The sequence below is a fragment of the Leptosomus discolor genome, chromosome 2 (assembly GCF_034619465.1).
Source record: "Leptosomus discolor isolate bLepDis1 chromosome 2, bLepDis1.hap2, whole genome shotgun sequence".
NCBI classification, from domain to species: Eukaryota; Metazoa; Chordata; class Aves; order Leptosomiformes; family Leptosomidae; genus Leptosomus; species Leptosomus discolor.
Genome location: NC_141392.1, coordinates 59,503,419 through 59,517,569, shown reverse-complemented (window position 1 = coordinate 59,517,569; position 14,151 = coordinate 59,503,419). Strand labels below are relative to the sequence as shown.

Here is a 14,151-nt window from a genome sequence, read left to right as displayed (position 1 = left end):
ATTCTCACTGAGCAGAAAATACACAGAAAGCTCCTGTGAAATGATAAAAAGAACACAGAGTATTTACAGAATAGAACCACAGAATGGTTTGGGTTGGAAGTGACCTTAAAGACCATCCAGTTCCAATCCCTCACCATGGGCAGGGACACCTTCCACTAGCCCAGGTTGCTCAAAGCCCCATCCAACCTGGCCTTGAACACTGCCAGGGAGGGGGCAGCCACAGCTTCTCTGGGCAACCTGTTCCCACATCTCACCACCTTCATTGTAAAATCATTCTTTGTTATAGTCAACCTAAATCTACCTGTTTCAGTTTAAAACCGTTGCCTATTGTCCTGTCAGTACAGGCCCTAGTAAAGTCTCTCTGTGTCTTTCTTATGAGCTTGCTTTATATATCGAAAGACCACAATGAGATCTCTCCAGTCTTCTCTTCTCCAGGCTGAAAAACAACGCTAGTCCTTGGTGTATGCATGTATATACTTGCATGTAAATTAACAGAAGTTGGTACTTAAAAATGACTTCCCTAAAACCAGTACATCAACATAAGAATACTTTCAGGAACTGAACTCTTCAGGGACAGCTTATTGTTTCAGTTGTTCCACAATCTACTTTTTGTATCCTGACAAGAATCAGCCATTTTGGATACTTTCTCTTGTAAAAGCAGAATTACTGAATGTTTTAAATGAAACCACAGGATGGGTATAGCGTGAGATAAATTTATGAATTCCATCACAAATATATGGAGCATATTTCCATTACGTATGGAAACTACAGACCTTTGTCAAGAGTACTACTCTGAAAAAGATGAAAATAACCACCCCAGGCTATAGTCTCTTTCCTACCTTCAACATGTGGTGAGAAATACTATTGTGCAGGAAGTGATGAAATCATTAACTGATAAAAGTTCCAAATGCACATATCCAACATCAATAAGCGAATAAGCAAAACCACATCTCATGTTATTTTGCAACAACATCTACAATTTGTTTCAGTGAAAGGATATCTTGCAGGACTGTCCTTCAGGGCATTGAGGAACCCTGTCTGTTGAGAACCTGTAGAAATAGAACCCAAAATTACCAGCTGAGTAAGAAACTGGACTACCGGCTGTTTTCACCATAGTCAAACACAATTAATATTTGAAGATAACTGAATAATCATAGAATAGATTCACTAATATGAATCTGAAAATATGTTGCTCAGCAGCAACAACATCAGAAAAAAACCTTGAGTAAGTTATCAGGTCTAACATCTGCAGGATATTTTCTCAGTCATACCAAATTGATGCACGCATACTTTCCCATGAACAAAGTTTCTGACTATCCCTATTCTTTTCAGACCTAATATGGAAGCAAAAAATTACGAGTTACTTTATTTTGAAATACTATTTTTCAAAGTAACTTTTTGACTTGGAAAATTTATTCTATAAACTCAGATTCTCAACTTTCCCTCCTTTGTTCGGGGAGCAGCCAAAGTTCTCTAGACTATAATCCTGGTCCTACTGTACCTGTACAGAAGGTTTTTCTAAGAGGTGATTGTTGCCTCTGGGCAAACAAGAGAATATCTACTAGCTGAAAAGAGCTCAAGAGCGGTATGATCCAATGAACTAGAGATGCAGAAGCATCCACTTGGGTTCCACAATCACGAGATATTAGTCAGAAAGGGGAATCCGACAATTTGCGGATTGGAACAAGCCTATTAGTTTGTAGAAACTGACCCAGTGTCACATAGCTATAGGCACATAGTTTGCATTTTACTGTATAACTTAAATTATTTAAATGCATCAGGTTGAAAGTCTTTCCCACAGCAAAAATTTTCCCCTTAGCTAAATTAATCTGAAGATTTGTATGAAGAGAGAAGAATCTTGTCTTTAAAATAAAAAAGAAAATATGTATGTACGTATGTATACACAAATATATTATCTAGTCCTGCCTGGTCAATTTTACTGTTTGGCATTAAAAAGAGAAAGTTACTTACCTCGGATTTCTGAGCCTTTTCAGACTCTCATAACTGGTTCTTAGCCTCAAGGCACAAGACTAATGGAATTCCCCCTACCTTCTTACTATTCTTAGGATCCTTAATGGCAATGGCAGCAGGTAGGTGTGATCTCTATTCCCTACTGCTGGTCACACTCTTCCAAGCAGTTCTCAATACATCAGAAGGGAAAGGTTCCTCATTGCAACAAACAGTTGAAATACTGATGCCTCAAACATAGCTGAGTAACTGTGAAGGCAGACACTACTACTGAAAAAGTGTTAAGCTTGGGGAAATGGAAGAAAATCTGATTTACAAATTCATTTTATCACCTTCTATAATACTATGTGCACATATTCTTAATCTTGAAAAGGGCAAATTTCTAATGAATGCCTCAGAAGCCACAGAAAACAAAAAGTTAAGATGTATCTTACATCTCGTCACCACTTAGGCCCAACAAAAATTAAAAAATGACAGCTTGCAAGATGTATGAAAAAATGATACAAATTTTTGAAATTTGTCTACATCAAGAGACATTTAAAAAATAAGAAAACAGGTTTTCCTATGTAATCAACAAGGTCAGAGAACAAACTTCCCCAATAGCATGAACCCAAAAAAGTCTGCTTGGTTTCTTTAACATCAATGCCTACAAGTTGCTATAAATATCCCTCAGTCCCTTCCTAAAAGAATACTGTCAGACAGCATTCAGTCTAACACAGGGTACATAGAATAAAGTGTTGCTGAAGGTAATCCTGCTAGGATTGTCTTCAGAAAAGTTAAGAACTGGATTTGACCAAGTCAGCAGGACTTCCTCTAGAACCAAGAATTTTGCCAGAACTTATGAAAATACATATGGATGACTTGGAAACACTGCAGGAAGATCATAGTCCCAGGTCTGAAAACTGAGACTTTATTCAGACATGCTAACACAAAGCAGTCTATGCCAAGTGTAAAGGTTCAGATTAAATTACTGAGAATCCTGCTTACTGGTTAGCATCAGCTGAAGAACTGCAGGGCTGCAAAACAGAACAAAAATGATTGAGTAGCAACTATTAGAAAGGTAGACATGAGGACTTCTAGAAGCATGGTAGGCACAGAGACAACAGAGTGATCGATATGATAAGAAAGCCTTATTTGTAAAGAACTCTTTTTTTTGAACACAGTCAAGATCTTAGCAGATAAATTTGAAAGCTGAGTTTGAAGCTCAAATGTAGCAAATAAACATCATGGAACTAATCACAATTCATACCTGCTCCCATTGCCTTTGAGGATCAACCAATCTTTAGAACTAAGAAGGTTTTTCTTATCTCATCCAAGGTAGATAAACCTCCATAGCAAGAATATTTTGCAGCTGATATACTAAGACAATTCAGCATTTAACATTTACTATACATCATCTGTAACACCTACACAATGCTTAAGTGCTTCTTAACCACACAGAGGCACAATTAATTTCTCTGCTCTTTGTCTAATTCATACTTCGAATTAGGTATGGACACTGTAAAGCTAAGATCCACTGAATAAATCTACTTGACACACAGAACATGAAATATTGGCGTAACATTGGTCATTCATATGCTGAAAAGTAAATAATAAAAAAAAAGCACTGTAGTCTTTGTGAAATAAAGGTAGGCTAGCTTCAAAGGTAGCTTTACATTGTCAGACTGGTAATGTTTTCAACTACTGAATTCTAGCAAAGTAAGATGACAGAAAAAAACCCATGCTTCCTTCTTCTTAAATGTAAAAGGTGTGTATGTATGTACTCATGTATGCCCAAATCAATGTCAAGGATTTAAGCATTAATGGAAAGTGCTCTCTTTCCAATAATTACTTTTCCCTTTTAAAACAATATGTACATCTTATCTCTACTCTTTCAACTGGTATTAGAAATGCTGTACCTGGCAGAGAGAAAAACTTATTGATCCAGACTCCCTCACAACTAGGGTTCCCTAGTTCTAGCCTATGTGCTAGATTTCTGAGCTATAGGGGAGCCACTCAGTGCTCATACCCTTCTTTTGCAAAGCACCAATAAAGAGCAGGAGTTCTCCTTTTTAAAATACAAATTTTCCCTGCATAGTGTAAGCAATTTAGGAAATTGAGCACAATCTGGCATATCTTTCATTAAAACATTCTCTAAATATTGCTGTTATCAAGTTAGCTTTACAAATGTGTTATAAACTGAAGTTATTACTTCTATCAGGTTTCCACGGTAATACAGAATACAAAGAAATAAAAAGATCACATTTCCAAAATGGTTAAAGAAATACTCGTCAAGGCAATATCCTATATAATTAGTGAAACATAGAACACTCTTAAGCTTCCTAGTTAAAAAAACCCCACAACATACAAAAGGTCTTTAAAGACAAATCATATAACCTATCACCATAAATTAGATCATCATCATATAGGAGCTAACAAAATTTGTTATGCGTGTGGGAAAAAAAAAGGCGACAGTATCCAAAAGAGTCTTGACCTCAAACCCAATCCAGAATACAAATAAAAATCAGAACACATGAATATTCATCTTTCTATAGGTTATCTGATTCACTCCATTACAAATTGGTTATTCTCAGAATGGCTATGCAAATGAAAGTAACTTGTTTTAAAAATAGGGTAGAGAAAGATGTAAAACTAAACAGCAAATAATAAAAAATATAAAATAGATCAAAACTATTTCCTAGCAATTTACCTGTTTGTTTGGATGGCAAGTGACCCATGCTTACAATTTTAAAACCACACAAAAGTTCTTTGGGAAAATGATACTATATGTATACTTAGACACGCAGTATGTGTGCTGCTTTTCCAATAAATCATCCATAAAAGGACAAAAAAAAGAAAATTAACACTGTATTAAGATAAAGCCAGTGCTAGATCAATGACTACCATGACCAGGGTCTACTACAGACCAGAATGGAACTCACTAGGGACTGTGAAGCTTCAGAGAAAAGGCAAATAAATAAATAAATAAATAAACCCTGAATGATCAAAAGATTAACTTAAAAATAAGAAACTCAAGCAAATGGCTACATACGTAATCTGATTTCACCAGCATACTTACGAAGGATGACGTGGGTGATAACGAATGCAAATATAAAGACTGTCAGAAAGGACAGAGATAAAATAAACATATAAAAAAATCTGTAGTTTCTTTTCCCCACACAGTTGCCTACCCAGGGACAGTGGTGATCAAACCGTTCTGAAATGAGAGGCAGAAGAAAAAAAAAATGGAAAACAATTAATAAAATGCTGTTTATTTGAAAAAAGCTCTCTGAACACCATACTAAAACTCGTGATTTAACTGGCATTTGCAAATTAGCCACAGAGAAATTCTTATTTAGAAAGTGAAAAACAGAAAAGAAAAAAAGGAGTATATTATGAAGTGTTACACCTTTTAAAGAAACCAAAGCATGGCTGAGGTGATCTCTTGGTAAACTAACAGCATTATTGTGATAAATAGTACAGTCAGACCAATAAGCATGTATTTATCCACTGTCACATGGAGCAGTACCAACTCATTTGTATTTTATTTTTTCAAAATAAAGTGTTGGTTTTTTCTTCCAGTGACTCATACTCAAAACTGGAGTTTTCAATGTTGTTTTATTTACATCTGTCATGATCACACCTCTGACATGTCTAATATCATCTCATCCATCGATTATGGTACAGAAAATATTTACACCCTCCCACTTCCATTTGTTGCTTCACTTAAAATCTTCGCCATTCCAGACCACCTATTTTTCCATTTAGAGTTGACACTGCCATACAAAACCATTAAAAATAGCAAAATCATTCACATAAACCATTTTTCAAATGTTAAATTTCAGACAGTCTTCTAAAATTTGCTTATGCTTCTTTTCGTTTTGGGGCTGGTTGTTTTGGTTGTGTTTTTTTTTTGTTTGTTTGTTTGTTTTTTGTTTGTTTGGTTTTTTTTCAATAATCTATTCAATCTTGCAGGAATTTTCTGTAAACCACAGGGTATAAAAATTGGCTGATGTTATCAGAATGCTCTGTTATCCTTTGCACTATAGGCTCCCTCTTCTTTTTACTAAACCAAACCCTTTCCCTTTATTTCTCTCAGAGATTAACTGATTCATGAGTCAGAAGTCCAGGGCAGGTCAGAAACAAGTGTCCCCAACACAGCGGAAATGCCCTAGTGCTGGAAAGCAGCAGAGGGAACAGTTCGCTCTGCTTCTCCCCAGGCAGCCTGGAACCCCCTCTGCCTGTCCAAGCATGCTGGGTAACAAAACCAGTGATTGTCAGGAAACAAACCAGCATTTCCTAACTTTGCTTTGGAGAGATTACACTGACAGAATTTAAAATTTTTTAATTAAATCCAAGATCATAAGACAGATACTCTCATGCTGACTCTCACTCTTTGATCCTTGTCCAAATCCTGTTTTGTTTTCTGTGACTTTTACGCCTCCATTGATGTACGATAACAAACTATTTGTAATTTCACAGGAAAGGCAAACTATGAATTTGAAGTCCTTAAAAGCCCTATGTTAAAAAGGCACATCTGTCCAAGCACACCAGTTTATTTTAGCTATGGCTTTATGTTAAAGACCTACATTAGAGGTTTTCCTTGAAGGATGTATTTAGTATTATCTTCATTAAAAAAAAAAAAAAAAGAAAAAAGTCAAGTCAAAACAACAGGCACAACAGATTTCTGAGTTCACCAGATTTTCAGATTTTTTTTTTTTTTAAATGATTTTGTGTGACAGCTGTTTGGACCACATGTTTCTGCCACAAATCTGTTTCAAATTCCCGTGAGGCTATTCAAGGTGAAGTTACTGAACTTTCTTAGGATAAGGCTTCAGAAATACTTTGATTTAATGAGTACTGCTAAGAATAGCAAGAACTAAACACTCTGGTATCTAAAAGGGTAGGCAATACTACCTTTATTCAGTGCAATATAGTTGTATTCCCAAAATAAGTTGACATTGCACCTGAACAGGGCTTATTTTTACATTTGTGCTTACGATTGAGTCCTTATGTTCAGATAAAACACTTCATTTAATGGGTACCTAATACAACACATGAGCAAATAACAACACAAAGAAAAATGCAGTTAGAGCCTTTTAAAGAGCATAATCCTCAAGTACTTTTGTACCCTACTGCTTCAGAAAAAGAAATTAAAATCATGACATGTCTTTGGAAGACAAATTCTATATATACACATTCATTCTCTTCTATGCTGACACAGTAGGAATCAACAAACTATATTGACGTAAAGCTTGGTTTGTAGCCATGAAACAGTATTTAGATATATGTAGACATCTATTTGACAGATTTGGATAAATGCAGACAAACATAAAAAACATGTACACACCCACCCATCTATAAACACACACACATATATATTCCTTACTAAAGACTGATTTGATATTTTTAAGCTACTTGTCACCCTTCTCCAATTTCTGTCTTCAAACTTTCTTGGTAAACTGAAAGGCTCTGCATTCCTAATAAATATGCTACCAATCACTGTGAAGCTAAGTAACTACCTAAGATGTTTGTAAAGCAGAAATGTACAGAAAAGGCTGGATATGAAAGACAATGCTAGTGTTAAATCTGAATCAACCCTAATGAAAAAGGAGAATTATTAAAGAGCTTATGTGAGTGTTATGAATAAATAAAGTGGGCCTCATTTTTCTCAGTCATAACATAGAAAGGGATATGACATCTATGCTATATACCACAAAACATTATATTAAAAAGCAAGGGATTATTCTACGCTACTCAGCAGAGCACAAATATGTAAATGCAAGTTAAATATAATAGCCTTACATCTTGTGAGCTGCTCAGCTTAGTTGTTAATACAAGAGAAACCAGACAATCCTGGCAAAATGAACAGACACATACTAAGCAGAAACTTCCAATGCTGTTAGGAAATATAAACTCTCTCAAATCTAGAGCTGTTTCTTCTTTCTTACAAAAAGACATATCTTAACAAGTATTAATGAATAACATAGTATCTTAAGGTTCACCTCCTGCACTCCAGCTGCCTGCAAACTGAACAACCAATGACTTCAAAAAGGAAGCTCTGCTTGACAGCTCTACTTGGCTGAGACAAAGTTGGCAGCAAAATTAAGATTTACTTTCACCGAGAAATGAAAAACTACTGATGCTGAGAAAAACTGGGAATTCCAGCCCTCGTAAACTTAAAATGCAGAGCAAATATAAATGTAACTGATTGTTATGAAGAATAAAAGACTGTTTAGAGGCGATGACTGCAGTTCTGGTGTAAATTTATAGGTTATAGTCAATGTGGTGCCATATTCAATCAAATATTTGTGACAAGGTTAATGTAAAAGCATTTGAAGCAAATGAAGAGAATCAAAACATTGGTAATACAAACTATGGTTAATAAAAAGTGTATTAGAACTCTTAATGAGGGAGGAAGAAAGCTGCAAGGGCTGAAAACTTTGTCTATGGAAGCATCTCATGGACAGAAAATTTATGATAGATCATCCTCCTGCACTCAATTTTAAGCAAAAGCAGCAAGGTATTTGCCTTCAGGATGTGGCATGATGCTACAGCCGTATCTACCTAATCAAGAACTACTGCTAAAACAGATGTCCCAGCTTTTCCCCTTTTAGCAGTCCTGTGAACAATCTCTCGGCCTGTGTGTTTATGGCTCTCCATCCTTAGGCCAAGCCTGGTGTTCATTCTACCCTGCGGGGAGCTGGCCGACAGAGCCAGATGAACTTAAAACTATGGTAAATTTTCCACTGCCTATCTCCCCAGACCAGCCCACCAGTGTCACGCAAACACCAAAGCTGGCCCAAGCGAAGCAGTGAGAACACACTGCCAGAAAAGGGATGAAACTACCCTTTCAGAAGCAGCTTAGCTGTAATGCCTACCTTGCTACAGGTTAACATTTATCAGGACTGCAGGAGAAATCCACTTTTGATTCATTTTGCAGGGTCTGAGAACAAAAGTTGAAGCAAACAACTGAGTAAATGTGTGAAGAGTTTATAAGGTGACGTATCAATGAAAAGAGGAGATGGGTAAATGGAGACTAAAATGCTGCTGTAAAGACCACAGAAAACCAAAGAGGTGAGAGACATTACGAGCTGTCAGTAAACCTGCAACAGTGACTTTATTTTACTAGCCTTTCTCAAGTGATCAGCAACTTCAGATGTGGACAATAACTTCTGAGGAGAGCCAGCACCCCCCTAATCAGATCCAAAGGGTGAGGCTTCACAAGATAACCGAGCCAATCTGAAAGTTTAGTAGCAGTGAAAGAGATGGCCAAGTGCTGCCTTTCCTGCCATTCATCCCACTTCCTTACTCAGGTCAGTTCTTTAAACTGGTAGGAAAGAAAAAATGGAATTATTTTGTTCATTGCTTAGACAGAAAAACTGACTTACCAATGGCTGTGTGAATAGGCACGAAGATCAGAATCACACAAGTGTGTGGGGAAAAATGATGAAGTTCTGATACTGCCCCTTTGGAAGCAGCAAGCTGTCAGTTTCACTCTGGTCTCAATAACACTCACCTAATATATGCTAACTGGATGACAGAAGAAGATACAAGCTACATCATACTTCAGACATTTCGTCATTTTTAATTTCCCTGAAACATTTACATTTGAAAACTTAAGAAACATAAACTGCTGGCAATCTCAGACAAAAACAAAACCGAGAACATTTCCCATTTTAATAAGCAATGGTCTTATAGATGGAGAGTGTTTCCTTCGGAAGCCACAGCAAAGCACATTCCTTGCTGCTCAGAACCAAAGAGTCAAATCTGTACTTTTCCACAGCACAGCATGTAGGCTTTTAAATCCTTAAATGTTCAGATTCCATTTTTCAATCATGACACTCCAGGAAACCACATACAAAGTGACCCCAATGCTTTCCTTACTTCCTTCCTCTTCCAAAACATTTAATAAAAGCTTTATAATTTACAAGGAACAAAAAAGCATTTTTACATGGAACATTTGTAGACCAGCTTGGCCCTTCATTTTGCAGCTTTTCTCATCTGTTCACGCTGTGATCTCAGAAACCTTTATTATTATTTATGAACCACTTTTTCCTTCACTCAACTGGATCACTGCACACAAACACGCGTTTTCTAAAGCTTAATGCGAAGGCAGGTCTCAGACAAAAAGTCTACAGGTGCAAAAATATCTAGGTCACATTACTAGGAGATTCCAATGAGCACAAGTTAGAATTCACTTGCTATTTCTTCCATCCCATTCAAGTAAAGTATTGTAAAGCAAAGAGACAAACCTAAGGCACTCACCGAATGTTACCATCATTATTTAACACATGCAAACATGAATCGTGGGAATGGGAAGAGTCAACAGCCCGCTATTTAAATCTTGCGTCAGTCAAAAAAAAAAAAAAAATCACATTACAACTCAACCAACCGAGCCAGCATTACTCAAAATTACTTTTGATAGTAGCAGTACAACATAGGATGACAAAGTCCATTGTTGTGGATGCACACTGAGCAATTATGTAGAGATACTGACACATCTGCACATGTTTATAATGATGACAATTACAGCTTTTTGTAGGACTATGATGTCATGATATGACCACATCTATTCAGGCTTCTTGAATTGATATTTTGTATGACAAATGTTACTTTCAGAAATTGGTTGCTTTTGAAATGTTCAGGAAAACAAATGACGTTTTTAGAAGTCCGTATAAGGAATACTTTTTACTACAAAAAGTATTTATTTTCTTCTAAGATACAGCAGTCCAATCCCAATAGCCTGCTGAGAGTCCTGTACACATGCACAAAAGCAATTGTAACTGTGGCATTAAATCCTCTATAGCAATTTCAGAATGTTCTATAACTTAACATAATAATAAAAAAAAATCTTCTATCTGATATTCATAGCATGTTCATTGAAACTATGCTTAGCTCAGATGTTCAGTTCCATTGACTGAAGTCATCACTCCTAAGAAAATTGTTATTTAAATCATATTTTAAAAAATGGTAATGGCACTTGCCATCAATTGGCAACAGCAATCAAATACACAGATCAATTTAACTTACACAACATTCACCTGTGTGACAGTCATTCCCCTAACAATGCCTTTGTTGTTACTTTTGTGGAATGAAATCAGAGTAGAAATTCATACTAAAAAATGGTGAGTAACAAAAGACCAATTGCAAGTTACATTTATATGCATGCTGATGGTATTTTAGAACATCTGTTATGGACAATGCACAATGGATCCTTTAAATCACTAAGCTTCAGTACTTTTGTACTGTGATCCCAAATCAAAACACCCCAAGAAAACAAAATGGAACAGAAAGAGCCTTCTAGCCTCAAATTTACATTTGGGAAATACTCACCAAAGGTCTACTCCAGATTGTATTCCGGACTCTACACTAATGTCTACAAGGTGATACAAACTGAAACAGCAATGTAACATTGGGAAAGATAGGCCTCTATAAATGAAATTAATAATGTGCATGGATATATACAACAAAAAGTCAATCAGAAACACAAACACATTCTACAAATATTTCACTCTCACAATCATTTAAATACTGTCCCAGACAGTTAAACTATTTGGGTGGTTTTTTGTTGTGGTTTTTTTTTTTTTTTTTAATGAAAATCAGCTGCAATGTCAACTTTTTCCGTGCTAATCAACTTCAATAGTGGCATACTAATGTTATTCACAAAAAGAAAATAAACATGCTTAATTTTTTAAATAAAAATAGCAATTGATTTATTAGGGAAACATCCAGTCATTGCCCTAGGATAGCTAATAGTAATTAAACCATCCTGTCACATAGCTCACTTCACTGCCACCTCCAATAGCAAGTGTTGACTAACTAACAACAAACCCTCTTGACTGCATGCGCAGTAATGTTGACATTTTCTAGGCAGCTGCAGCAGGTTAGAATGACTGTTCTTTGGCAGGTATGAAGAGAACACAGTGAAGGACCTCACTGCTTAACAATCTCTCCTTACATACCTATTCTTGTCAATACAATACCTTCATACACTGGGAACCAAACAAGTGCCAGACACACACCCAGCCGTGGAAGAAGAGAGTTAAAAACAACAACTTGTCCCTGGGGGAAGCATAGTACCCTTACCAGGTATCAGCATCCACAAAAGTTCATGGATTTGTTCCTCTCTTTTCCACATGAAAGCACATTTTTTACACACTTCTGTTGTTGCCCTATATCTAGCTTTTAATTCCTAAACCATCTTTCAAATTGTATTGTACCAAATATATTTTTCTTTAATTTTCCTAGGCTCCTAATACTTTTTTCCCCTGGTAATTTCTCTCTTTAATTCTTGCTCTGACATCTGAGGTTTACCACATCATTTACACAGTTACGCAGTTGAGTATTACGATCATCCCTGCTTTTTTTAATATGCAGACCAATATATAAGCCACAACCTCTCTCTGAAGTAACCTATAATACTATTATCCTTTTTTAAAGAGACTTTCTGTCATATTTTCCAGTGCTTTGGCTTAGACTTAAAAACTCTTTGACGCACACGTCATGCTCCCTGAATTTCTAAAGTAAATCTAGCATACAGATGGCACAATCATAAACAAATAATACATCACTTCTCCAAGTGCTGGTGTGTACAAGAAGTTTGGCAGCTTCTTGGGTGCACCAAAAAGGTAGCACAAACAAAAAGAGTCAAAGTCATTTATCGCATGTAAGAACTGGGAAAAAATATACAAGAACAAAAAGGAAGAAAAGAAAAAGGACACAGCAGCCAACATTGTAGTTTTAACTGTTCAGCTAAAGAGACACTTCAATAGTTTAACCGGTTCAAAAATCAGGCCCCAAAATGAAGTGAAAATTGTACTGTCTTCATTGCAGGAAATGTAAGGAAAGAAATAGGCAAAGGTCATGAAAAGGAACTGAAAGCAGGAAGGGAGATAATAAAGTAATGAAGGAAGAGTGCTACAGAATGGAATTAAAACCAAGCAAAACAAAGTCCTGACATCCAAGTAAATACACACTGATTATAAAGGACCATGAACTCCAGGGAAAATTACTCTCAGACACAGTATCAGTGTCATAAAATCCAAGCTGTCACAATGCCACCTCTCAGCCTGTTTTTGAAGTAATTTATGTTCTCCAGGCTGGAAGGCAGTACTATCTGGAGTGACTACAGGGAAAAGCTGCTCCCAGATCACACTGGTAATTCTCACTCTCTGTCTTACATTGCATGTGCTATACATCACGTGTTTTAATAATTAATTCCCCATCTTAAGAAAATAAATTTACAAGACTGGTGCCTAATCTGGGAAACTACTTTTAAAAACCAATTACTTTATGCAAATTCTGCTGTTCAGCATACTGCTGGGCCCATAATACATTGTATTTTCAAAACAATTAATTACTGTAGTCCAGCCAAGACCAAAACGAAAAGACAGTGACTACAATTGCCTGGCAGAAGTGCTTTACAGAAACAATGATTTAACCAAAAAGTGAGTGCCTATTGGATTCTAATACAGCATATTTTCTATCAAAATTTCTGTCAAAGTCTTGACACTTGGTCTCATGTTTAGGATCTATAGAAAAGCAATCAGACCTACAAGTGGGAGGGATCCTATCTCCTACAGAAAACAGAAACACTGATAAAAAATGCCAGTATGGTGGATGCATCTTCAGCACTACTGGCATCCTGGTTCCCCCTCTCAAAAAGTATATATTGGGTACAAAGAAGGCCAACTAGGATCCACCAAGAGCTACCAAAAAAAATAGGGATAACTCTCCAGGGTTCAAGAAGGCCTATGCTGAAAATTTCTGGGTGCGTGAGAATATTCAGCAGGAAGCATCCCCATGTGCTCGCTTCTCTTCTCCTGTTCTTCCCCAGGGATGCACTCTGGCCATGGAGGGAAACGGGCTACTGCACAAGCTGAGACTTCAATCTAACTTACTGCGCCACTGCCATGTGCACAGGTGATCTCTGAAAAATCAAACTAAACGTTTCAAAGTTAAATTGTGACACCTAAGTTCAAAAATTTGAGCTTTGAATCCTCTGTAGAAAAAAAAAAATCACATGTTGAAAGAAATACAGTGAAACTGGAGAAGAGAAGCTATCTTTATCCATCAGTCACATACAAATGGACGATATACAGATTCTGAAACAAGTTTATATTCTCTTAGATTAATATAAATGGAGGATCTTTTCTTCCACCATACTAGATTTTTGCCTTAGCCTAAATCAGTTACTTCACT

The 14,151-nt window shown here is 36.4% G+C and overlaps 1 protein-coding gene across 3 annotated transcripts in view; it reads right to left on the bottom strand.

The window, feature by feature from the left end:
* The window catches only part of ZDHHC14 (zDHHC palmitoyltransferase 14), a 115,948-nt gene that overhangs the window by 20,627 nt on the left and 81,170 nt on the right, over positions 1–14,151 (bottom strand). For all 3 annotated transcript variants that reach the window (XM_086461140.1, XM_086461139.1, XM_086461141.1), the window contains exons 4-5: positions 5,027–5,164; positions 1,001–1,049 (exon numbers count right to left, since the gene is read on the bottom strand). In XM_086461140.1, coding sequence (XP_086317266.1) covers positions 1,001–1,049; positions 5,027–5,164 — 187 coding nt within the window. The remainder of the gene's footprint in view (positions 1–1,000; positions 1,050–5,026; positions 5,165–14,151) is intronic.